General features: G+C 48.2%; 6 protein-coding genes across 6 annotated transcripts; 5 read left to right on the forward strand and 1 right to left on the reverse strand.

The window, feature by feature from the left end:
• Nucleotides 1–512: 512 nt before the first annotated feature.
• Nucleotides 513–2,371, forward strand: ABOM_011648 (putative Na/H antiporter; the record flags this gene model as incomplete). The annotated part of the gene is made up of 5 exons (XM_022538776.1): nt 513–630; nt 684–1,357; nt 1,415–1,497; nt 1,551–1,959; nt 2,018–2,371. 5 exons carry the CDS (start codon nt 513–515, stop codon nt 2,369–2,371), a joined length of 1,638 nt encoding a protein of 545 aa, XP_022383348.1.
• A 1,445-nt stretch (nt 2,372–3,816) lies between these two features.
• Nucleotides 3,817–6,653, reverse strand: ABOM_011649 (mRNA-binding ubiquitin-specific protease UBP3; the record flags this gene model as incomplete). Its single annotated transcript, XM_022538777.1, has 5 exons — nt 3,817–4,899; nt 4,960–5,122; nt 5,177–5,283; nt 5,342–6,100; nt 6,159–6,653. The coding sequence occupies 5 exons, from the start codon at nt 6,651–6,653 to the stop codon at nt 3,817–3,819; spliced, it is 2,607 nt and encodes an 868-aa protein (XP_022383347.1).
• Nucleotides 6,654–7,771: 1,118 nt separating this feature from the next.
• On the forward strand, nt 7,772–9,706 carry ABOM_011650 (RING-type E3 ubiquitin transferase MAG2; the record flags this gene model as incomplete). The annotated part of the gene is made up of 1 exon (XM_022538778.1): nt 7,772–9,706. The coding sequence occupies one exon, from the start codon at nt 7,772–7,774 to the stop codon at nt 9,704–9,706; it is 1,935 nt and encodes a 644-aa protein (XP_022383343.1).
• Nucleotides 9,707–10,736: 1,030 nt separating this feature from the next.
• ABOM_011651 (c-24(28) sterol reductase) lies at nt 10,737–14,473 on the forward strand (the record flags this gene model as incomplete). Its single annotated transcript, XM_022538779.1, has 9 exons — nt 10,737–11,776; nt 11,834–12,165; nt 12,218–12,229; nt 13,419–13,502; nt 13,552–13,703; nt 13,772–13,859; nt 13,941–14,065; nt 14,134–14,245; nt 14,319–14,473. 9 exons carry the CDS (start codon nt 10,737–10,739, stop codon nt 14,471–14,473), a joined length of 2,100 nt encoding a protein of 699 aa, XP_022383344.1.
• A 2,450-nt stretch (nt 14,474–16,923) lies between these two features.
• ABOM_011652 (chitin synthase export chaperone) lies at nt 16,924–18,231 on the forward strand (the record flags this gene model as incomplete). The annotated part of the gene is made up of 7 exons (XM_022538780.1): nt 16,924–16,953; nt 17,025–17,060; nt 17,148–17,244; nt 17,308–17,395; nt 17,460–17,553; nt 17,618–17,951; nt 18,011–18,231. 7 exons carry the CDS (start codon nt 16,924–16,926, stop codon nt 18,229–18,231), a joined length of 900 nt encoding a protein of 299 aa, XP_022383345.1.
• A 2,106-nt stretch (nt 18,232–20,337) lies between these two features.
• Nucleotides 20,338–24,927, forward strand: ABOM_011653 (uncharacterized protein; the record flags this gene model as incomplete). The annotated part of the gene is made up of 3 exons (XM_022538781.1): nt 20,338–24,480; nt 24,535–24,723; nt 24,772–24,927. The coding sequence occupies 3 exons, from the start codon at nt 20,338–20,340 to the stop codon at nt 24,925–24,927; spliced, it is 4,488 nt and encodes a 1,495-aa protein (XP_022383346.1).
• Nucleotides 24,928–25,941: the final 1,014 nt, after the last annotated feature.

Consider the following 25,941-nt stretch of genomic DNA (forward strand, 5'->3'; position numbering starts at 1 on the left):
AATTTAATCGATTTATTCCGTCTTTCAATTTTTGTTCCCCACATCTCTGATCCCCCACGTTGAAAATACTTAGTGCTGGCCTTCGGCTTTAGATCACTCTACTGTGTGTACCTACTTTTCCACCTAGGGAGAACGCTGTCTTGCTACGTGTGGTTGTCAGTGAGCCTGCCAAGTTGTCGGCCGCATCCACCCAGCATTCCTTCCTGAAGTCCCCGAGTGAAGGCGTTCGGACGTCTCAGATGACAGTGATCTCTACAGTCAGGCAGATCTATGCTATGGTTGAATAACACAGGCTTGCAAATTTATCAATCCAGGACAGCGCCTTTTATCTCTGCGCATTAAACCAGGGATTTTCCATCACTTGGTCTAGGACTCTGACAAACACTGAAGAGTAGTTCAAGGCATACACTTATCTGGTAAAAGCACCTACGGATTTGCCGTTGCGGTATCGTGAAGCTACATTCCCGACAGCCGGTGACCAAAGGGTCCCACGCGCTTCTGGAAGAGACATCATGCCGACCCTTGCGTTGATTAACTTCAACATTGTCTGTGCTACGTTGGGTGGGTTTATCTCGGTCTTTGGCTTAGTGTCCTACTTGTTTAAGGAGAGATTTTACCTATCTGAAGCATGTTCGTTAAGCACCCTCTGTATAGGTTACTGTCAACACCACTGACAATGACAGTAATCTCATTATTGGCCGGGGTTATCTTCTCTCCACATGCAGCCAATTTCATAAGACCTAAGGAATATGCGCTCGGCTCAGAACAAAATCTGGAGGAGATTACAATGTACTTCACCAGATTAGTTCTTGGGGTTCAATTGGTACTTGCCGGAGTCCAGCTTCCGAAACGCTACCTGCAACTAGAATGGAAGAGCCTCTCATTGCTGCTGGGCCCTGGCATGGCTGCCATGTGGCTATGTAGTAGCCTTGTCGTTTGGGCCATGATCCCTAACTTTCAGTTTCTGCATGCTCTCATAATTGGCGCATGTGTAACCCCGACTGACCCAGTACTTTCCAATTCGATCGTGAAAGGTAAGTTTGCGGACAAGAATGTTCCTCGACCACTCCAAAGGATCATTGTTGCTGAATCAGGTGCCAATGATGGCCTCGGATATCCTTTTCTATTTTTTGCTATGTATCTGCTCAAATACACGGGTATGGGAGGTGCAGGGTATAACGGAGGCGCTGGGAAAGCTATGGCTCTGTGGTTTTACGAGACCTGGGCTTACACAGTGATATTAAGCGTTGTATATGGGATCACTGTCGGCTGGGTCTCCAGAGAATTGCTTCACTGGGCTGAAGAGAAGCGTTATGTCGACCGTGAGAGTTTTCTCGTCTTTGCTATCGCCCTTGCAGTATGTCTACCCCCCTCTAGAAGCACCCAGCAATTACTAACGCAGCGTTAACTATAGCTTTTTATTGTGGGTACCTGTGGCATGATTGGAACAGACGACCTTCTGGCCTGCTTTGTAGCAGGCAATGTTTTCACTCAGGAGTAAAGGCCCTCCCTATTTCTACTTTGGTTCAACATAATGCTGATTTTGATAGTGACTGGTTCCGTCTCGAAACGATGGACGATTCGCTGCAACCAACCATTGATATGCTTTTGAACTTGGCAATCTTTATGTGGTTCGGTGCCGTCTGCCCATGGTCCTCCTTCCTGAACAACAATATTATTCCAATATATCGCTTGATATTATTGGGGGTCTTGATCCTGCTCGTTCGCCGGATGCCGATCATCTTCGCAATGCACAAGTATATCGGCCAAATCGAGAACCTCCTTCAAGCAGCCTTCGTTGGATTTTTTGGTCCCATCGGCGTCGGTGCCATTTTCTATTTATCGGTCAGCCGAGAATTTCTACAGGGTATCATTGTTGATGGCAAAGTCCGGGATGATGCACAGAAGGTTTCCGAGGCTGTTGATGTTGTCGTCTGGTTCTTAGTCATCTGCAGCATTGTAAGCCACACCTTAACCCCTAATCCCTAATTGAGTCTAGTTTCTAACAGATATGCAGGTTGTGCATGGTCTTTCTATACCGTTGGTGAAAGCGGGATATCATCTGCCGCGGACCATTTCCCATGCACTGAGTGTTGGTTCCACGCCCGAAGCAGAGCCGGTGCCGATCGCGAACGTACAGCATACCCACAGCACTGCAACACAAGACAACAACCGAGGGCGTAAACGGCCCGGCGCACCTCGGTCTACGACTTTGCAAATAGGCCGATCCATCATAAGAGCACAATCGATGGATCAGCGGCAACTAGGTACAAACCATGAAGGAGAGCCTGAAAGACCTGTAAACTTGGTAGTGCAGGAACCTGACAATGAGGCTACCCCAGGCAGCAATACAACGGGAGCTACGGAGTAGTAGCTGTTGGTCCAACTAGTCCCGGTGTGGTGGCCACGGAAACCGATCTGCCGATACAATCCATATGTTATTGCTCAAGACATGCCAATCGCACACTCTTTGGACAAGAAGTTTACTATGATGCGTTTCACAAGTCTTGTATATTCTGAAGGTCATATAGTACATAGTATAGTGAAGATTTTGTGTTCTCCACGTCTTATACAGTTACTGTGATCCTTGCTACTGTTGTGCTGGGACGACTACCAATTGGCGACAAAACTCTACAGTTACCCAGAGACGAACAAGCTATAGGAAATCGTCGTGGCCTAAGTATGCGAATGTCAAAACAGCCTGACGAACTCTTGTTTAGTTACAACAAAAAAGTCTCTTCATTTGAAGATCACTACACTATTATAATGGATCACATGGAGAAAAGATATTCAATATTCCCTAGGGAAACGCTTTTAGGCCTTCGTAAAACTCCATCCCATCCCTTATTTTGTTTCACTACACCGCCATGTTATCCTGCACTTCGCCGCTAGCATGGGTCCACCATACCTCGTCATCAAAGAACAGAAGGAGTGATAGCAAAATGGTGGAGATAGATAGATTGGAGGGTAAGTAGAAAGAATAAAAAGGGGCAAAATATGGACATCGTTTCACAAGGTTGGTTCATTCCATAAGAACCAGTAAATGCTACTAGTATGATCCCGTTTTGTCGCCGCTTCGTCCGAATTCCCCATCTCCGGACGTAGCAACCGACCAAGCCAAAATCACATCAGACAACCACCCACCCGCTGGATCGACTTGTCTATTGCAAAGGAAATTCATGCAGTCGTTATAATCCCATCCCACGCCCACGCATCAAAAACCCACGTGCATCCGAGAAGCAAACCAAGGGCTATGCGAGGAACTTGGGTATATATCAGCGCAACATTCCACCAGATACAACACCGCAATTACAGACTCAAGCAGAACAAGGGAGACGAATCGGTAGGTAGGAATATCATCACATACAGAATTGGAAGGAGATGCAAGAGGAAGTGGAGGGTGTTCAGCTTAAGCTGCAAAACACTCGGTAGCAAGAAGAAAAAAATGAAACAAAATTAAGCAATCAGTTGAGAAGGTCCAAAGATGATGCGAAGTATCAAAGAAGACAGGCCCCGGCTCCTTTGGTGATCGGCCATCTTTGCAAGCGCGTGTGGATTTGGCCAGGTAGTCGGCCGCCGAGGTTGCTACAACAACCAACGAACACAAGATGTCAATTGAGATAACTCTGATAAATGATGATTCAATATCAGACGAATACCATCAGGCATATTTGGTTTAATCAAAGGTAGAATGATCTGCTACAGCAGACAATAAGGTAGGAGCAATGTATGTAAGTCGAGAATTCCTTAAGAGTAGCTTTTCGCCTTTATCCTTCTGTAAGAAACTGTCGACATTTCCCCCTGTGTCCTCTTAAATCATGCGATGCGTTCGTAAAACAGCAGGTAAGCAACCTTGTTGTCCTTGGACCCGTATCGTCCAATTGGAGTCCGAGTCCCGGAAGGTGCTTTAGATGTCGCTGGAGCTCCGTTGGTAACGGCCGAAGTGGACTTTTTGCTTGAATGATTACCGGAGCCTGTTCCATTGACCTGGCTCCAACCTCTCTCGTTATCAGACTGATCCAGATCATCAATTTGCTCATAGATATTCGTGTTAGCGTCGCGCTTATGCTGTTCAAGAGCTGCCGCAAGCACCTTGGGATCTTCTTCGCCACCGGCTTCCGCGACATCCTCGCTTCTGACACGGCGAATGACTGTGTCATCAAGACGAATCCATTCACGGCCATCCTGGCGACGGACATCGACAGTATAATGGCCACCACTTGCGTTCTTACCGTGGTGGTAGATGACGCCAATGAGCCGGTACTTGGGCAATCCACCCTGGGCCATCATGATATTGCGCCGGTTAGGAGGTAACACTTCGCGAGGGATCTCCAAGTCAAGAGGATATCCAATTTTCTTCCAGATTTTCTGGGTCCCTCTGGTAACGCTGTCATACTGGAAGCGCTTGAGATGAAGAATAAGAACAGGTGGCAGATTTTCAACGAAGATTTGTTTCGTTGCGGTAACATTCGGACCGCGCGAAGAGTTGAAGTCTCCTTGAATACTCTCTGGCTTTGTCAGCCCCTTGAGAGCATCAACAATATTATTGATCTCGGGTGAGCCAATATCCAACTGTAAGGGTTGATAAGGCTCCAAGGTAACAGAGGTCTTGTTCCCGGGTACTTTGAACTCAGACCGGATTTTACCACCGAATATCCTCATGATAGGGGATTCGTAAGACGTGTGACCAGAAGATCTTGTAACTGCAGGCTTCTGCTTGTGACCAACCTCCTGCCAACCATCACCAGACTCGTCATCAGCTGGAGATGGCTCTTCGCTCAGAGATGCAGCGCCATCAGTTTTCGTCAATGGCGCATCCTTTGCGGCACGAGCACATTCTTCGTGCATTTCCTCCAGAAGGAAACCCAAGAACTCTTGGGCATCTTGTTGGTGTCCTCGCTATATGTTTGGAAAATTAGTCTACCGTGCATATATTGGCCGAAAGAAGGAAAAACGTACGCGCATGTCTCGAAAGCGTGGCAACTGCCGAATTACCTGGTAAACAAATTCTGGGATAAAAGCATCGCCGTATTGCTCAAGTTCATTTGGTTTCAACCTTAACCTCAACTGCTCTTCAGAATGAGCAGCATCAATAACGCGAAACTCTTTCATAAACATAATCCTAGCAAATATAAGTTAGTATCGATCCTCAGACAAACAATATAGTGATACTGACAAAGCATCGATCATTGGGAAATCACTCTGGAAACTATGTGATGCTCGCCGGCCAATATGATCCAAGAACTGATAAAAAGGTACACAAGAAACCAAAATTTGAAGAACCTATTTGTCCCAAAGGTCAGTAATGAATCAGACGTTTGCAGTGATTGTCACAACATACAGAGTTCATATAGCACATATTCCCGGTATTCACAAGTCCCCTGGGTTCAAGAAAAGCAGTCTTGTCGCTATACTGGGAGACATCCTCCCCCATGTTCACTAATACATCTGCAAGATATTCACTCTTCTGCTTTACCACGCCGTTCGATACAGCAGATGGGGCACCGGTGACGCCTGCACCTTTCGATTGGTTCTTAGCTCGAACCAGGTCTGCCCAGGATTTTGGTGCCGTACAAACGGGGGAAGGTGGCTTCGGTGAACCTTCCGAAGTAGGACCTTCTATCTGTTCCATTGGGCGCTCGGTAGTAATGTTTTCAGCTGGTCCACTTGCGGCATTGGTAGTTGCTCCAGACGATTTCCGTGTTTCGGATGAGCGGCTAGCATCATCTTTCGTCCCTTGTCGTGGAGCACCAGGACCCGGGACGACGGGGACAACAGGGACGACAAGAACAGTTGGCTTTGATCCTTTGGATTGCGACTGAGGACGGACAGAAGGTTGAACAGCTGAAGACGGGGTGGTGGGCTGTGTGGAATTGGCGACCGACGGTGCAACAGACAGCGTTGGTGTTTGAGGCTCGGAGGGACTCTGAGTATGCGGCTCTACGCCCTTCGTCACACCTTGTCTTTCATCATGGCCATCCTGGTGGGTGTCCTTTGCCGGCAATTCAACCGAAACAGAAGACTGAAGGGCTCGGCTTTTTCGACGTCGGTGGGGGACTCTGGCGGGGAACGGACGGTCTGGAACAGAGAGCCAAGGGAGCTAAAATGTTGGTCAGAAATCGAATGCTATGCTATAGAACGCGCCTCAGAAAGCTTACCGGCGCACAGAAAGGCTTGACGGGGGTTGAGACCCTGGGAGCCTTCTCGGGAGCTGAAGTGGAAGGCGAAGACATAATAGGGCTAGTTGTGGGGTGGATCGGAAGGATGGCAGGAGATTGCATCGGCATATTTATCGGAGCAGGCGCTGGCCCAACAGGAGGAGACATGGTGGACTGGAGGGGAGTTGAAGTCCTGGCATGCATGGGGAGCGATGGGGGTGGGATAGGAGCCGGAGCCATAGCAGGTTGAGGAGGGTAAGTGGAGACATACATCGGTGCATACGGCGGCTGAAATGGGCGTGGATGTGGCTGCATTTGAGGGTAGGGAGGGTACCAGTGAGGATATTGCTGTGTATAGGCGGGGGGGAGGTGGCCGTTCATGTGAGGAGGATATCCCATGTACGCGGGAGGAGAGCGCATACTGGGGGGCCCTGTAGAGTAAGGAATGTCTTGCTGCCGCCGGGGAGTAGGCATGGGTGGCTGCCCATGGGGCATCGCGGGCAGATGAGGGTTCATCATGTCTAGGCACGTCGGGAAGTCGCCTGGACTATTCAGCCACGCGTTGCCTCAATGGGAGCCATACGATGTAAAACGGGGGAACCAAAATGATGGGCCTTTTTGCACCCGTCTATGCGGCCATCCTATGTCCCAGGCCGGTGACCGTGAGTTAGGATTCAAAATCGTCTGGCTAAAGCTTGGCGCTGGTGGTCCTGTGGAAGCCTGAAGGGCTTATTAGATGGGAGATGCGCGATTGACTAAAAGAGAGGAGAGTGAGAGACACCAACCTGATGCAGGACACTTCGTAACAACCGAGTTATAATTGACTATACCTCAGACAATACCCGAGGAGCCAGCAACAGGAGAGGATGGGAGGCGAACTAAACTCGCGGCAGGCAGAACAACGGGGAAGGGTGCGTTGGAGCTGAGATGAGATGATGTTTTTTTGGGCGGGCGGCACGTGCCTGAGGCTCCATTTACATGCCGCCAAGAAAATGACATACTCGCCCCTCCTCGAGATTGGCGCACATTTCCCTCTCTCGTTCTTTAGGAGAAGGATCAGGAACCCTGGTGCTTCTCCTCGCCTGGTGCTACCCCTCGGGGTTTTCACTGTGATGATTGTACCTATCTTTATCTTGCGTTATTTTGTATCTTGACGTTGTGAGACTGCTGCGTCGACGGAAAGGCTCAATTCCGCCGCGCTATCCTTCCAATCACTGTTTCCACTCCCCTGCTATCGTAGGAGAAGAATATCTTATCGGATCGGAGTAGAAGGAAGAAATGTCGTCCAATTCCAGCCAGAACTCAACCCCTTCGAAAGCAGTCAACATCCCAAATCAGTCCGGATCTACGACATACCACTCCGCTTCCTCGTTTGATATTGGTTCTCAACGACGCGCGGGAGGCTCTGGTAGTTTCGGAGCAGGCTTGACATCGAGGAATACAAACGCCCCGAGAAACAACCAGTCCCGAAAAAGCCAACACAAGCGACAAAGGCGCCCTCGGTTACTAGATGATGAAGAGTACAGCGAGTCTGTAGGTTGTCCCTAAGTCATCTCCACACCTTTCACCGTTGGCCCAAGCGGTTTAACCAGCATGATAACGTACAGGCCATCATGAGATCGACAAACAGCCGAAAGGGACAAACGTCCATCACTCATCTGATGAATTTCTCCCTCCCCCCTCGCCCTCAGTATCAGCCCACGCCACGGAATTTTCGTCGATATGCGTCATGGGGGTTGGGGTCCGGACACCATGCCATAGACAAAGCTCGTTACGTCCATGCAAACTATCGGTTTATCGTGACGTCAACCCGAGCCTACCATGCACAAGCAGCCAATGCTGATGTCCACCTAGACTGGGATTCTGTACTTCAGGTTTTGGTCTCGGCTCAGACTCAGTCTGCCAGCTGTCCAATCTGCTTATCTACTCCAGTAGCGCCTCGAATGGCTCGTTGCGGCCATATATTTTGCCTTCCTTGCCTTATCAGATATATGCACTCATCCGATGAAGACAGTCTGCTACCTGAGAAGAAGCCACGATGGAAAAAATGCCCCATCTGTTGGGACACGATATATATCACAGAAACACGCCCCGTACGATGGTTTAGTGGTCAAGAAGGTGACCTGCCTTTTGAGGGTGGTGACGTTGTTTTGAGGCTCGTGAAAAGAGAACCAAGGAGCACTTTGGCACTGCCCCGTGATGGTGCTGAAAGTATTGGACCGGATGAGGATATCCCATGGTACCATGCCGCTGAGGTTGCTGATTATGCTCGCATTATGAAAGCAGGTGAAGACTACATGGTCGGCCAATATGACAGTGAAATAGAGGACCTCCGCCGCCAAGAAGCAGAGGACGAGGTCCTGTTTGGTGACGAGACAACATGGACTCAAAAAGCGATTGCAGCCATCAATGACGCTAAATCAAAGGTGAAGGGAATCAGTAACCCGCCAAACATCTCGCAGCAGCCTACAGCGATCAACATACCAAAGGGACCGATTCTCACTCAGCCGCAGCACGATCTTAAATCTGAACAGGTCATCTCTGCTGAGGCGATACAACCAGACACCCGCCCAGATGTGGCAACTTCAGTGTCAGGCATACATAGTGAAACATATCGTGTGGCGGAGGCATTAAATCGCGTTAAAATTGACGCTGTACCTGTGGCGAAAGCCAAACAGAGAGATCCTGGTACTGGCCGGGTCTCAGTGTCGTCTGAGCAGACCCGGGAAACAAATGGCCCTCATCCGTCTGATCACCCATTCTACTTTTATCAAGCGCTACCCCATTTCTACCTCTCGCCTCTTGACATCCGCATTTTAAAGACTGCATTTGGCGATTATTCATCATTCCCCGCGACCATCCTTCCTCGCGTTGAACACATATCTACTGGTCATATTGTTGACGATGAGCTCAGAAAGCGGGTCAAATATCTCGGACATCTCCCACAAGGGTGTGAAGTAAGCTTTCTCGAATGTGACTGGCGAGATGTGGTTGGGCCAGAGATCTTAGAGCGCTTTGCTGCTGAAACGGCAAGGAGAAGAAAGAGAAATAGGGAGAAAGAGGCTCGCGAAGAAAAAGACCGGGTTCGGGCTGAGAAGGAGGATGAGAAACATTGGGCTGCAGTTCGTCGCAATAGGAGGTCAAGCATTGGTGTTACTGATCCTCTGTTCTTTGATCATGATTTTCAACCGCTAACGAGCGGTGCTTCCGGCTCCGGCCCCTCAAATTTTGGTTCTTCTACATCGCATCCCGAGTCCTCACATCCTGGGGCTGCCAATTTATTATCAGGTAGCCCTCCAGGCACTCGCACCGTATGGGGCACAGCCGCCGTCCCAACGCTCGCCCAGCAAGCGGATTTACCTCTAGAGGCTACATCTCAGGATGGTTGGCTTGAGGGATGGGAGGAGGAGTTATTGGCCCAACAGGAGCACGAATTACTGGCTCAAGCCTCTACGAATGAAAACAACCCTTCCTCTTCCAGCGGCGGAAAGAAGAAAAAGAACAAAAAGATCACACTCATGTCGACTAACATTCAGAGAGGCGCCTGAAAGGGGAAATCCAAGGTTAGCTCTTCTATTTTGTATCTCATGTCTTTTATGCCCTCTTCACATCCTCTCCTTCTTACTGCCCATCCGCACTTTCACCTGTTGTTTTAGGTTTTGGACGTATTATGTTTTGTCTAAAGGACTGTTGCCAGGAAGCAATAATAGGTGTCTAATGGTCGGTTTTATATTGTGAAAGGTATACATATCGATTATTGAACTAGAATTCTTGATAGCTGTTTTTTTATATCTTTACTTATGTTTTCTTTTTCTTTTTTTGAATTTTCTGTATATAGCGCGGACAACTTATAGAAAGACATTGTATGGTGTGTGAGATCCTTGTTCTTGACAGAACTCATCTATCACTGGAAAAACTCAGTTTAGACTCCGCTCTATTGTGCACTTTTACGTATGGTAATTTATCCAGATATCCGTCTGTTCATGGCTCTTGCCCTGTTTTGAAGTTGGGACATCGGCACTGAATAAGACAGATGCACATAACTAACTACCGCTCCTAGGTATTGAACCAAAGTCTTGGGGAAATTAGTCTCGAGGGGTACTTAGTGGTTTTTAGTACTAGCTAGTGGTAGAGTTCCATAGTCTAACTTAAGAGGCACCTTTATGGGGACGCTATAAGGACGATGAATGGCCGAAAATCTTACCCGACAAGGTAATTAAACTAAGTAATGGGTTGTTGTTCAAAAACAATCTCCTCCTTCTCCCTCACTCTGGGTTTTCCCACCATTTCTATAAATTCACTCAATTTCTTTTTCGCAACAACTCGAAATTCCTGTATATCGCCCTAGCCATCATATGGTTACAATACCATGACCGTCACCCGCTCTCAGACGGGGAAAACCCCCAAGTAAGTAACATTTTTGCTCTTGAAAAGGGATGGGAAACAACAAAACAAACAAGAGGACTAGCCACACTTTTTACTTTTCGCCGTGCGTTTCTATGTTTTTAGCGTTTTCAAAAAATGCGCGCGCATAAATACGAACAGGTTTATTGATCAATTGGCTTCATTACTAGGAAAATGGAGCGTCCCGGTTTCATCGAGACCCCAGGTCGTCGGGTTACTCGCAGCAGCGCTGTGGCCTCGGAGCCAAACACAGACGACACATCCGACTCCGCGGTCGACATGATGAGAGGACCTAAATCTGCGACTCGTAGACGCACCTCCGGAAAGACCAAGGCCGAGGACCTCTCGGAGGAGGAGGCCAAAACAATTGCGACAAACGGACACGCCATCTCGACCGAGAAGAAGCCCCGAATTGTCGACGGTTGGGAAGAGGGCAAGGATCCCAAAGTTGATTTTAGTGGACACTTTGAATTTGGTGGCTCCTGGGGTGTATTATCTATGATGATCGGGTTTCCAATGCTGATGTACTACATGTGGATTGGTGCCGTTTATTACGATGGCAAGTTCCCTCGCGCCTCGGAAGGACAGAGCACGTTGGCTTTCATCATGCACCTGGCCAACTTGGTTTACGTGGGTGCGTTTCCTTCCGTCAAGGCCTGGGCCATCTATTGGATGTTTTTCCTCTTTGAGGGCGCTTGTTACTTGCTCTTACCAGGCATCACTGTTATGGGTCGCCCTTTGCCGCACCTCGGAGGAAAGCAACTGCCATATTATTGCTCTGCCGTATGGTCTTTTTACACAAGTATCTTGCTGGCTTTGGCGCTTCACTTTACCGGTATTTTCAAGCTGTATACTATTATCGACGAGTTTGGTCCTCTAATGAGTGTCGCCATCCTCTCGGGATTTCTTGTGTCTTTCGTTGCATACTTCTCGGCTTTGGCACGTGGAGCTCAACATCGCATGACTGGTTATCCCATATATGACTTCTTCATGGGGGCCGAACTCAATCCCCGGATGTTCGGAATTTTGGACTTCAAGATGTTCTTTGAAGTCCGCCTCCCTTGGTATATCCTCCTTTTCGTCACTATGGGTGCTGCAGCCAGGCAATACGAAGTATACGGCTACGTCTCTGGAGAGGTAGGGTTCCTTTTGATGGCGCATTTCCTGTACGCAAATGCCTGCTCCAAGGGCGAGGAGTGTATAGTGTCAACCTGGTAAGCCATGATTCTGTCAGCCGCAAAGGGATTCTCAGCCGGCTGACACCATGACAGGGATATGTACTATGAGAAATGGGGGTTCATGCTGATTTTCTGGAATCTTGCTGGTGTACCCTTGAGCTACTGCCATTGCACGATCTACCTTGCCAACCATGACCCGGCGACCTATCACTGGAATCGCTATTTCTTGACAATCCTCTATATTGCATATCTCTTTGTATATTGGGTTTGGGATACTACCAACAGTCAGAAGAACCGTTACCGTCAACAGGAGCGTGGAACTATGGTCTTCCGGAATACGTTCCCACAACTTCCATGGCAAACATTGGAAAACCCCAAGACCATCACGGCTGAAGATGGCTCCAAGATCTTGGTGGACGGTTGGTGTAAGTCAACTATACTACGAATGACAGATGACTTGAGCTGACACATGCATAGACGGCAAAGCTCGTAAGATCCACTACACTTGCGATCTTTTTTTTGCATTGAACTGGGGTCTTATCACTGGCTTCAACAGCCCATTCCCTTGGTTCTATCCTCTCTTCTTTGCATGCATGATCTCTCACCGTGCTTTGCGGGATATCCAACGCTGTCGCAACAAATACGGTGAAGCGTGGTTAGAGTATGAAAGACGAGTCCCTTATCTTTTCATTCCTGTAAGTACAACCTCGCTGGATCACTGGCCATTGGAATATGCGGGCTGATATGTTATAAAGTACGTGTTCTGAGACAACAGCCATATATGCAAAATGTCACCTAGCTGCTTTGTTAGCGGACACGTTTTGAAACGCTGCACTTATGGGCAGTCCACCTGCCCGAGTGCTCTAAGTTCTTTGGGGACTTGATGAGTATATTTCTTTATTGTGCACAAGCCGACTCTGCTGATAATGCCATTCATGGTGATTGTCCAGAGCTTGGGAATCCACTTCGATTTCCCCAGCAATGAGTTTTTATCTTGATTCAGATTTTAATGTATATCATTCGATGTAAATTATTGGTCTCTATTTTTGGGGGGAAGGGGGGAGGGGGACACGGGCTTTTCCAACTTGCTCTAATTCTTTATTAATATCTAATCGAAGGGGTAAAAATTGATGTACAGAACGTGGGCTGGTTTTTGAAGCAGACGTTCTACATGACAACCTTGGTCGCTGGACAGGGGGCCCAACCGATCTATTAGGTATATCTGTATTCATAGAGCAGTTCACAGTATGTCCCCATTGACCAGGGCATGGTAAGTAAATATATTCCTAGGAGATTGGCACTTGACGTACAGTTCTTGCAAGCAGCTCATCCTGCATTTCGAGTCACATGACTAAGATCTTATCGGACAATTCGATCTTCCCCGCAGCTAACCTTTGATAGCACGTAGCTAATTGAAGCTAAGTTCTTATTTGAATTTAAGTCTCCAGGCCATTTCAATCAATCACACGTTGTAGTCGCAAGTCGCCGTACGATTTTACATACGGTCTCAACTAAACATGTTGATTCAAGAGTCTTTCCACGATGTGCCTACCAAGGCAGATGGGAATGGAACCATGCGTGAGGCATTCTCCTTGCAACTTACCTTTTTATAATTGAACTTGCAGGTTCCGATGGGGCTATTAGAGGTCGCCTGGCTGACATTGCTGTGACTACAAAGGTATCTATGTATTCCATCCCACTATCCCTGGGTATCCAAAGGCCCGATTCCCTGGCGTAGTTGTATTCAGTGAGATCTACCAAGGTATTTTCGCCTTTCTCTCCAGAACTTGCTAGTGTCCTAACATCTATAGTGACTGGACCTGTGTCCCGGTTTGCTAGGCAGATCGCTGGCCAAGGATATATTTGCGCTGCTCCCTCTAGCTATCACGAATTCACTGGTCCAGAGCCATTGGAATACAATGTCGAGGACACAGATAAAGGGAACAAATGGAAAGTAAGCAAGGTATGATGATATTAAATAGCCCAGGAATCTGAGAGATCTGACAGAGAAGTTCGCTGACCAGCATATAGAAACTGGCTGCGTACGATGAGGACGCATCACTATGTGTCGACTATCTCTTGTCATTGCCCACGTGCAATGGCCGTGTGGGCGCGACGGGTATGTGTCTTGGTGGCCATCTTGCGTACCGCTGTGCATTAGATAGTCGAGTTAGGGCGGCAGTATGCTACTTTGCAACAGATATCCACAGCAAGACCCTTGCAGCCGGTAAAAATGATGATAGCTTAGCCAGAGCAGAGGATATTAAAGGAGAATTGATAATGGCAAGTCTTTCCCGTCCCACCGGAAACTATTTTTCTCGAATAGTTCTCGGTAGTCTGGCCCTTTCTCTCAAGGAAATCCATCTGTGCAGTAGTCTAATGGGAGGTGCTAGATCTTCGGCAAAAACGATAACCATGTCCCACCGGAAGGAAGAGACCTGATTCGCAAAACACTTCATGACAAGGGGGTCTTGTTTAGCTTTTACGAAGTGGCCTGGGCTCAACGTACGTTGCACTTTGTATTAAGAGAGATAATAGCACTTTTGAGATTGGCCCGATTGACATTATCGTCCGACAGACGCATTTATTCGTGATGAACTCAGCAAGGGACGATATGACCCCGCCATCACCAAGGTTTGTTTTGAGATGCTACTCGAGCTATTTGGACGGACCCTGAAAATGGATCTGGGTGAGCACGATGGTAAGGAATTGGAGATCGAGGATGTATGCTAAAAAGCCGGTATGGCCTGTAAACTTGCCGGGGGTAGGTAGTTGTTGCGTACGGAATTGGACGATTACCACTGAAGGACTCAATATTTGACCCTCGATTCGTACTCATTTCAGGCTTGTGGAACGGTTGAAAGTATCCTCACACAAGGAACGCCCCCGCAAGAAAATTCTCGATTTAAACAAATGTATGCGGGTAAAAGCGAAGCAAGGGACGACCGACAACCTAGCCCCAAGAAAGTAAAACAGCAGTCAAGTGGCTGGATAGGTCCAAGACAGCATACCCACGACATACACTGTTATACAGTACAATCTAACATATTTTCTTGAAAAACATGCATAATGTCTTACAGAAGCGTCGTTATGGTTTGACTCCATTATGTGCGTGGCTGGGTTGGTCTCGCGGGTAGGAACATACATAGCCAACATAGAATAATCTGATGTCTCGGGGCAATATGTGCATAGGATGATATTGCAGAACATAAACCATTCGTCTACTGAGTATACATTTGAGATTCCTTCCTTACATATACCGGATTACATTGAGGTGGGCAGGTAGAGTTACGTTTTTAACAAGGGAATCAGAAATCATTTACCATTAGTTATTGCTACCACTTGGTAATAAGGTTAAATTCAATGATGCATGCATGCGTGACTGGGCCGTCCCGAGTACATTTGAATACTAGGGGTACTAGGTACTAGTAGATACTAGCTCTACTAGTAGCAATACATCCTTAGGAGGAAAAATAAATTAAGGAAATGAATATCCGTCCTCTCTGTGTATCTCCATCATCTAATTCGCACCCCAGAAAGAATGCAGAAAAAGAAAAGGGAGGGGGAGGGGAATTATGAGATACCCCTTGGTTGAGATGTCACAGTGGCGCGTGGCGTCTTGTGAGGCTGTGACAAGCTCCCTTTCATGGGATTGTTTCACAGGGCTGTTCCAACGTTACCATACTGTGTTCTATTTCTCGAATTTTGATAAATTAATTAATACAATTCGAAGAGCTCACTGTTTTTGTTCAAAAAATATCTGATGACATCATGTACTATCTTCGAGATACTGCCAAGTCTTCATAAATGGCTAGTTGCTAGGTACTAGTAGTACATATCTTACTGACTGTTAAGTACTCCGTATACCAACATCAATTATGCATGGCGAAGTTCTCATTGGCAGAGAAACCCGTAGGTGGTTCAGTTCCTCAAGGCTCAGGCAACCAATGCCCCAGAAATAGAAACTGGGGAAATGGACTCCACGGGAACCTTACCCGAGTTCAGGGACACCAGCTATTAACCATGGGTGAAGTTTGAACCACATCCGAATCTATATGTAAGGGTGGAAGGGGACAAGTCAAGATCGAAATACTTCATACACCACTGTGAATCCGACCTGAACAGACTGAATCAAATTATATCATCATCATCAACTGATGATCATGGGTTAACCAGCCTCACCAGCCTCACCAGCCTCGCGTGGTATCCCTGACTGACAGGAGACCTAGCCAACTATCTTCCGCTTGTGTTTCTGAGTTGCATCTTAGCTGCAGGGTTAATTTTTTTTTTTTATTTTAAAAAAAAAAAAAAAAGGTAGGCAAAGAATATACTACTACGTAGTATTAAATTAGTTGGCTAGCCACTGCTTTTTGCCCACTTTTCTATCCACTGGATCTTGGGTCTAGTCCTTAATCGAGACGAACGATCATTCTTTAGTGCCATTTTGCGCCTATGAAAATTGTTGGTTAAGAATTACCACCTTCCTCTTCCCGCTACAGCACATCCATTAGGTAGGTTGTTTTCGTTTCCAAGTTTCCTTTTCCAATCTTTCTTCTTTCTTTTTTTTTTATTCTCTTTTCCCTCCCCCCTCTTTCGGCCTCCAGACCCAACACCGCCATCACCTTTTTTTTGTTTTTTGTTTTTTTCCCTCTCGTCAACATTCTTCTACAATTTCCTTTCGGCCTGTTCAAAACCTGACAGCTCTCTCTTTGTACATACATACAATACACATCGGTCCCACACACACACACAGTACATACGTCGCCGGTTCTCTGAGTTGCCCCAATATCTTGTTAATTTGTTAGGCTTATCCGTCTTTTACTTCCTAATTTGTCCATCTCTCCACCAGTCTCATCACGCTGCAGGAGTTGACTGACATACAACTTGACGTGTCAATATTCCGCGCCATTTTCCTATTAATTCGTGAATTCCCTTTCCCCTCATTCAAGAAACGAAAAGCGTGGACAAGCCGTCCAAATAAGATCAATACTGATAATCATCAACAACCATACCGCTTCTGCGCCTCAGATCTGCGCCGGACCGATCGTAACGGTCCTCAGCGGGTCCGAGGAAATCGACCAATTTAAGCCCCAGCACTACCACGCCACCAGCACCACACCGCGCCCACTTTCTCTTGCTACTACACATCTCGCATGATCTCTCTTTTGAACGCTTTCTAAACCATGGGCTCGACGCAGTTCGGGAAGTTCCACGTGAGTTCGCGACAAACGCCAAATGCCGGCTCCGGAAGCATGCTGACCGCCGATTCTCCACCCATTTATAGGACTTCTGTCGAGATTCTACATTACCAGTCTGCAATGTATGTGGAGCGACTCTTCCCTTGCTTTCGAACGTTACGCCGACTTAACTAGAAGGGGTGTCATTAACTTATCGATTCTCTATCCAGCTTTTCGTTGACAAGAACCAACCCCCTAATGACGCCTTCGGTGGTTGCCCGCTCACAGGCATTACGCTTAGCGGTAATCGAAATCTGGGAAATCTGGGTATGAGAGAATGATGAAACCCATGCAAGATGATCCATGCTATCGCATACTAATATTTTGTAGGCTCTATTCTGCTTGCCTTCATTGCTATCCTAACATCGCTTTTGCTGCTATGGAGATCTGAGCGAAAACAGGCAGCAGTCGGGAGAAGGTACATAGTGAAATTGAAACGAAACAAAGACAGTGGGCAGCAACTGATTTGGGAAATGTCATAGAGAGATACAACTGTTCTTGCTCGGTTTCATAGTTATCGAATTCTGCGAAATCTTCAGCGTTGGTGCTTTCCCTCTCGACGCAGCGGTCCGGAAAGTATGTTTGGATTTCTTTGCCAGATCCTTAACCACCACTTCGGAAGTCTAACGGTCACATGCAGGGATTTTCTGCTGCGCACATCGCCGCGATCACCGCTACATGCTGGGTGCTATTGTTGAACGCCTTGGTGGGCTATCAATTTCTCGATGATGGCACACCTGCGTCGCTCGGTCTCATCTCAGCCTCCGCTTTGGTTTTCTTCATTGGCACTGGTTATATTGCTTTGGATACGGGATTCAACTGGACCGGCGAGTTCAAGCCTGACCCGTCAACCGAGTACCGAAACATTGCTCTCTATGTGCTGTACCAACTTTTCCCACTCGTTTGTCTTGTGGTATTCTTCGTTTTGGAGGCCGTGTTGGTGATCCGGATACTGGGCGAGTCCCGCCCTATGCGTATGTTCACCCCTTTAACCCCTCTGCGATGTTAGGCAACCATTCTCTGACGTCGAAAGAAGTTTACTTATCCGGCGCTGGCTTGCTCTTTGCTATCGGTCAAATTTTCGAATATGTCATCAGCACCCACCTCTGTCAGGCCACGAACGGGAAGATCAACGGTGCATTGTTCGAGACTCTGTTCACCCTCCTATCAGTAGTTATGATTTGGATCTTTTGGGGCAGTATCACCGAAGACGATTGGCCCATGCCAATAGGACCACCCGGCGGATACAATTAGACGATTCGCCTCAGGCTGCTTGTTCGTTCACTACTTCAAACCGAGCCCTGGTTTTTATTTACCCCATATTGTTCCATGACGATCCTTGACCGACTATAGTATTAAAACAAGCTCACGATCCTTACCTCCGAATGCTCGATGCCTGTACTCAATTCCTGAACCCCTGCTTTCGATGCTTTTTAACGGAGTCTCACAGAGAGACCTGTTTCGATACCATGCTGATACTCTGTTGTATATTTTTATGCTTCATGATTTGTTTGACGTGCCTCGGTGTGGCTTATGCTTGTCTACGATTTTACTGCTTCTTTCACGATGTGGATGTGATTTGCTTATCTTCAGCAGCATCTGGTCACTGTTGGTGTATTCCCTTTATCGTTAGATACCTATTTGCTTGTAATTACTGTATGCCTTACGCTATATAATTGATCCTTAGCCTTCAAATCATCCTACGTGTGTCCCTCTTGTGTTGTGGTGCGTTTGAGACTCAACTGCATCATGTCCGCCTCATCAACATGGCGCGGTCATTTAGCACGTGCTTCTTAAGGTGGAATATGGTCTGAGAGTCTATTTAAAGCTATGAAGCAGATGGATATAGTAGGGTTTATTTATATACAATGCCTTAAAAAAAACGTCAAAGCCAGTCAGCTGTCGCACAGAAGTGCGGAAGATATGTGCGTGGGCGAAAAGTTCGAAAGCAGTAGGAAGTGTAATCACCAAACTAGTATCCGAACCAGGATCCTATGTTTTGCTGAAGGGATCACTTGCTGTTCGCCGGTCCAAGCTTTTCATCTTGGAAGGCGCGGGGTATACATTCTGTGTTGTTGTAAACCATTCTAGATTTGTCGAGAATAGAAAGAAAATGGAAAGGAAATTATTCGATCGGCCGCAAGTAGAGCACCCAAGTCAAACCATCTCTATAGTCGGACCTTGACGTCGACACAGGGGATCGTCCACTCTCGTCGTCCAAGCAAACTGCGCAACCACTCCAGCCCAACCCCGGTCCATTCCTCCTGATCCAACCCGCCCATCCCTGCGGCGGCCGACGACCCGTTTAGCAGCAGACGACGTTGCGCCTCGTCGACTACTACACCCGCCAGGTCCTCGTTGTAGTATTCACAGTCTCCATGATGTAGCCGGCGATGGTCTCATTGGGGGCGACCAAAGAGGCGCTCGGATCGGAAGAGTAGCGAGGCGCAAACCAGTCACCACGAAGGTCAAAGAAACAGCGATCTGACCAATGACAGGATGATATAAAGAGGATTAGAAGGAGAGCTGAGCAGTAGATACATGGACGATGGAGGATGTAGGTCAGAGTGACGAAGGAGACAATGAAAAGTGGGGAGGCATTGGTCGGGATGAATAGGAGAGGTAACCAGCTATATAAGGGTACTATTTGTTAATGCCTGAACTATCAAATAGATGTGGGTGTGGATGTTGCTTGGTAGCCCACCTTCGTAAACAAAACATGTTGAAATCTAGCTGGTAGCTATGAGACGTGCGTCGAAGATACCGATGATCAGAAAGTTGCGCTTCGAGAGAAGAGAAGAGCGGGACGGAGATACAGTGGCAAAGAAGAGTTCAGAGGCTATGGATTCACAGCAGGCGGGAAAGGTAGAGCAAAAGCCACGGTATACAGATGAGACACTTTCCCTTGGGGTGGGTTTAGACCAACAGAGAGTAATCATTAATCAAACCCTGTGCTGGTTGTCCATCGCGCTGTTGTCCTTCTAGTACCTTTTGAGGGTTTTCCAACATCATACCGACGGAAATAATACCGTACCATCAATACGTCACCTAGTGTAATTCACAGCCGCGCCTCTAGCCACACACAGAGCCACATCGGGCCTTTGCTTCCTCTTCTCTTTTGATGATTTCTGTTCTTCTTCCTTCTTGAGTTTCCTCCCTACCCCCTTAATCCCTGTATAATAGTCGGTCATTTGGCTTCGTTTCATCGGTTGATTTTCTCTTGTCATTTCTATCTCATTCTTTTATCGGATTAGACTCGGCTACTTACTCTCCTTTTGGCTCTCGAAAGAGAGCTCGTGAAAAGTACGTTGGAGCTTGGATTTCGGTTGGAGGTCGCCTTCACCGTGGCGAGTGACAGAAATGTCCACCCCCAATGATCTCCAGGCTCTGCTGGCGAGCATCAGGCCACGACCTTCTCCCTCGAGCACGCCTGGTCAGGAAGCTCCCATGCAGTACCCTCAGCAGTACCAGTCCGGATTACGCCCCCAGCAGCAGCAGCCCTATGATGGGCAGAGCTTTCCTCATCCCCAGCTGCAACAGCAAGGTTACCGCCACCCATCGGTCTCGTCTACCATTCACAGTCCCTCCCCGGTGAATACTCCGCCTCACCATGGCTCGGACATTCTCAATCCTAATGCTCCAACGTCGCGTGGGGAGATGTTTTCTCCCCAGCAGCATCAGCCGATGCCGCAGAATCCCGATCGTGCTGCGAATCTACTCAATCTGCTGAAGTTCAACCAGTCTACGTCATCTCCGGCTTCCCAGCAGCCGTCACCTTTTGGGTTGGAACAGCCGAAGCCGTCTCACATCCACGAAGCCGGTCCGGAGGCTACGAAGTCTCACGCGAGAAATATTTCCGCGTCCGATTTCGTTGCTACTCTCTTCGGCCGACAGGGACCCGCGGCTCCTGTCAAGCCTGCTAGTGTGCAGTTTGGTCAACCTGGACCTGCTGTCACTACCGGTGAAAGTTCTGTTCCAACCGCCGAGAACACCCAGGAAATGTTACTTCGCTTGCTCAACCGCTCCAAGCCAGGCCAAGAAGTTTTTGAGGGACCGGTGAAGCCAGTCTCTCAGCCGTTGACTTCTATCTCTCCCCAGAAGTCCCCTGTGGCCGAGGTTGTCTCGGGAAACCCTGCGATAACCTCAGTTCAGGCTGTAGAGAACTCTTTGGCTATGGGTTCTCGCCCCGAGGAAATCATAGCCGGGAAACCGGATGCTCTCGCCTCTCATCAGGCTAAGCCCACTTCCTCTAACAAGGAGACATTGTTCACATACGTCAACCCCTTCGACCAACTTGCCGCTGCGTCTCCTCGCAAGGGGACTCCCCAACCGAAGTCTCGGAGCGAGAGCCCGGCCGTAGAGGCCATCACTAAGGAGGAGACCACTCGGGAGGCAGCACGTGCCAAGTCGCCGAGTTTGGCGGAAGAGCAGAAGGAAGCTGTGTCCCAGGTAGTTGATCACCTTGTCAGCCAGATCGTTCGCGACGTTGATGAAGCGGTCGCCAAAGCTTCCAAGGAAGAGAGCAAGCCCGTCGTGCTGATAGCTCGGGAAGAAAACACTCAAGAGACCCTGTCGTCGATCGCCAGCCACCTCCAGGACGACACAGCTGAAGCCAAAGAAACTGCCCAGGAGAATGAAAATCACGGAATAGTGAAGGATGCTACCGCTGATACTTTTGTTGCGAAGGAGACTTCCAACAATAGTAATGGTGATGCTTTAGCTGATAGCTGGGAAAGTGCTGAAGATAGCGCCCAGAAGGACGAGGAGCGTATCGTACCGGTACATAATTTCCCCTTGAAGCCGTTCATTTCCATCTCCGTGAAGGCTCAAGACTCTGAAAATCTTACTACTCTTCGGGATGATGGAATCATGGACATTGCTCGACTGAAGAAGGAGTTCGACCAATTGGATCGCTCGCTGACCTCAGCTACCTCTGACTACATCGTCTATGCCCTGGCAAAGAATGGAGGTATGAGAATAATCCGCCAGGATGATGGAAGCGACAAACAAGCGTTCCGCTCCACCCGCGATCGTGTGTTTAATGTCGCTGTCTGTACCTCCCAGACAACAACGGGTGCATCCGACGAACAGGCGGTCCTGGGCATCGGCGTTAGCGGTGCTGTATACTGGTCGTTGATATCGAATGGAGACAAGGACCTTTTTGAGATGGATGCTTTGGAAAGCGAGAGCCTCATCTTCCCTCCGTTCCCAGCCTCAGATGAGAATACTTCGGGTGGCCAGCTGAAAACGCGTGCCAAACGGAGCTCTCGCCATCCAGGGTTCTTCGCAATTGGTCGCGGCAAAAACATCTACGTGATCTCTCCGCAGGCCGCCGCAAACTCCACCTACGGTGTCTCTGGCACACAGCGTACTGTTAATACGGAGAAGTTCTTCAAAGAGCGTGCCTTGAAGATCTCCACCGGCAAGGCCGGAAAGGACTTCATGTTCAGTGACGATGACACTGTTATTGCCTCTCTAGACAAAACAGGTCGTCTGCGTTTCTGGGATATCCGTGATATTGTTAACAACCCCTCTTTCTTCGCTACTGGGCCCAATCCCTCGGAAGTCCGCGTCCCCTTGAACACCTTTGTAACTGGCTCTCCTACTGAAAAGTCGTGGCCAACATCCGTGCTTTTCATTGACAAGCTGCGCCCCTATGTGAAGTCTATGGCTCTTCGTTACGTCTTAGTTGGTCTTAAGCAGAATCACACCTTGCAGCTCTGGGATATTGGGTTAGGCAAGGCTGTACAGGAGCTTAAGTTCCCTCATGAGAACGAGTCAGATGCTATTTGTAGTGTCGCATATCATCCCGGATCCGGTATCATCGTGGTTGGACATCCTACGCGCAACTCGATCTACTTTGTTCATCTGTCCGCGCCCAGATACAACTTGCAATCCATGTCCCAGGCCTCCTTCATCAAACGCTCGGGTGAAAAGGATGGCAGCCTTCCCAAACCAGAATCGACTGCATGCATGAGTGGCATTCGAGAGATCTCGTTCGCTTCAAAGGGCCAGCTGCGGAGCTTGGACCTTCTTCCAATCAACAAGACAGCCGGAGAGGAGAACGGGTTGTTTGAGCTTTACGTTATGCACTCTCGTGGAGTAACCTGTCTGAACATCAAAAAGGAAGACCTTGGTTGGAGCTCCGATAACAAGATCATCCGCCCCGTTAATTCCTTGGAGCAAGGTTTTATTAACATCTCTGAGCTTCAATCTTTTCCGGCGTATGTTACGGACGATCCTTCCATCAATGGTGACGCTGCGCCCACTCCAACCAAGACAGCCCCTAAGGAGATTGCCAGGAAGACCCCTGATCTGAGTGCCGAAGCCAGCGCTGTGGCTAGTGCTGCCGCTTCACGCACCCAGTCTCCCAGTAAGCCTGCTCCAAAGAAGAAAGCAGGTGAAGAACCAGTTGAGTCAGCAGCTACCCCCACTGCCGGGGAGAAGCCTGAAAAGAAGAAGAAAAAGAAGGGTACTACTGCTGTTGAAGTGCCAACTAAAACAAAAGAAACGAACGCTCCCTCCGTCACTAGCTCAAGTGAGGGTCTTGCAGCCGCGACCCAGACGCATGCTACTAGAGAACAGCCCAATGGGGATGTGTCGAAATCGACTACGGTCAGTGCTGCACCGATTAATGCTGGTGACACCGAATCGAGTGACATCTGGAATAAACACGTGGAGGTATTGCAAACCGGCGTGTCCGTTGAATTTAACAAGAGCCTTGGCCGGGAACTTGAAGGATTGTATCAGCGCTTTGACGAAGAGCGACGCAGTTGGGATGCGGCTTCCGCGGCCAAGCAAGACCAAGTCCTACGGTTGGTCTCTGACACTCTTTCTAACAACGTCGAAAAGAATCTCGCGCGCATTGTTTCGAACAGCATCCAGTCGGAAGTGGTACCTGCTTTGGCAAATCTAACATCAACAGCTGTCGGTAAACAACTGGACACTGTCGTCGGTCAACAGATAGGGGCTGCCCTTCCTCGTGAGCTGCGCCAGACTCTACCTGACACCGTTTCCCGCGCTATTCAGCAACCTGAAATGGTGAAGGCCCTGTCGGAAGCTGTGTGTCAGAAGCTTTTGCCTGGTCTTGAAACCGAAATATCAAAGGCCGTTCAACGTACTGTCACGCCAGCTTTCAAGACCCTTTCTACTCGTATTGCAGAGAAAACTGGGTCTGACATGGAGAAGCAACTACAGGCACATCTCAAGCAATACGAGGTTCAACGTCAGAATGATGCCACTAAGATTGACCAGCTCACTAATCTTGTTCGTGGCCTATCGGATACAGTTGCTTCAATGGCTGCGGCTCAGACTAGTTTCCAGAACGAAGTTTTGAGGCTCAATCGTGCCGTGGGTCAGCAAGAAGAAGACAGGCAAAGTTCCCAACAGCCGACGAGCGCCATGGCTGCTACACCTAGCGAGGCACAGTCCGCCGAGGACGCGGAACTAGCGGAGATTGCTCAATTGATGAGCCAAGGCAGATTTGAAGAAGGCTCAGTCAAGGTTTGTATCCATTCCAATATTATTTGGGGAGATTGCTTATCGTTATGCAACCAGTGGCTTCAATCAAACCAGCAGGCAGACCTGTTTGACAACCTCTTCATCAAATTAGACCCGGCCTACTTAACCGGCCTCTCCCCTATTGTCGCGCTTTCCGTTGGTGTTGCGGTCACCTCATCTCTGCAAACAAATGTTGCAGAACGCCTCAAGTGGCTAGAAGTTGTTCTGCAAAGTGTAAATCCCATGGTATGTACAACAAGATATGAATATACGGATCTTGCTGACATGTTTTAGGATGCGGACATTCGGGAAGTTGCGCCCAGGATCATGGAGATTCTCCTCCAGCGATTGGATATCTTGTACATGTCTGTCGCTCAGAACGCACCACATGATCCTGTTATTCGCAAAATCCCCTTCCTTTCGCGCCGCGCTCGAGAGCTACGTGGCTAGATCTGTGATCTAGTCCCCCGCTGCACTTTTTGATGCTGTCGTACGAGGCCGCAATTGAGTAATAACTACCTTTGGTTTGTCTTTCGATAGTCACACATATTTAATGCAGTTAATGGCAGAATGGAGGGTGACATCTGTGGGTTATGAATAAGAAGCATGAGAGAGAGGGAGAGGGAGTGAACCGCGAGTCAATGCATGAGGCTTCTCGGACGTGGACTCCTCGCGTATGGACAAATAGCAATGGCTAATGGATGAAAAGAAAAAGAGAGAGAAAACAAAAAAAAGAAAAGAAAAGGGAAAAGAGAAAAAGATAATGTTTCCATCTTGACAGTGTCAGGACATTGGTGGAAGGCCTTGGGCATACCTATGTTAGCTCTACAAAGGGCTGTTATGGCTGAGACGAGCAATGGCTATGACAAGATTGATGCATAGTAGGCGAATGGTATTTTTTAATGATTTTTCTACCTAGTTGGTGCAGATTCTGGCTTTAGTCACGTACGTATATTCCCGGTGATTATATAGACGCCTCTGCCCTTACGGTTCTTATATGGATTAAATCCAGTAACGCCAAGCCTATTCTCACTGAGCCCTGGGTTAACAGCTTGACTTTTTCGTGAATGTTAGAGGGTTCCCTTCTATCTCTATGGCCTTTTCTAGTTGGGAGAAGCGAAAAGTAGGGCTACATATGTTTTGTTATTCTAGGAACTATCTTGGCTGGCAAGCTAATTAACCCATCCTACGGAACTCAACCCTTGTCCGTTTTATACATGATCGTGGAGCCTTACAGAGCAAACTCCACCTCTACTCTATAAAGACCTGGCAATCAAATCGCGTAACAGGAATTCGCCAAGTCTGGACTTGATTGAACCAAGCTCGTACCAACCAGTACATCAACACCGTCAGCTTACAAGGATTAGTTAGTAGTACAACTAAAGCCTCTAGTTCAATAAATGCAACCCTGGCCTCTCCTCTTTCGACCCCCACAAAGAAAACACACACACACACACACTCTCT

Source organism: Aspergillus bombycis (assembly GCF_001792695.1).
Source record: "Aspergillus bombycis strain NRRL26010 chromosome Unknown contig00188, whole genome shotgun sequence".
Classification (NCBI taxonomy): domain Eukaryota; kingdom Fungi; phylum Ascomycota; class Eurotiomycetes; order Eurotiales; family Aspergillaceae; genus Aspergillus; species Aspergillus bombycis.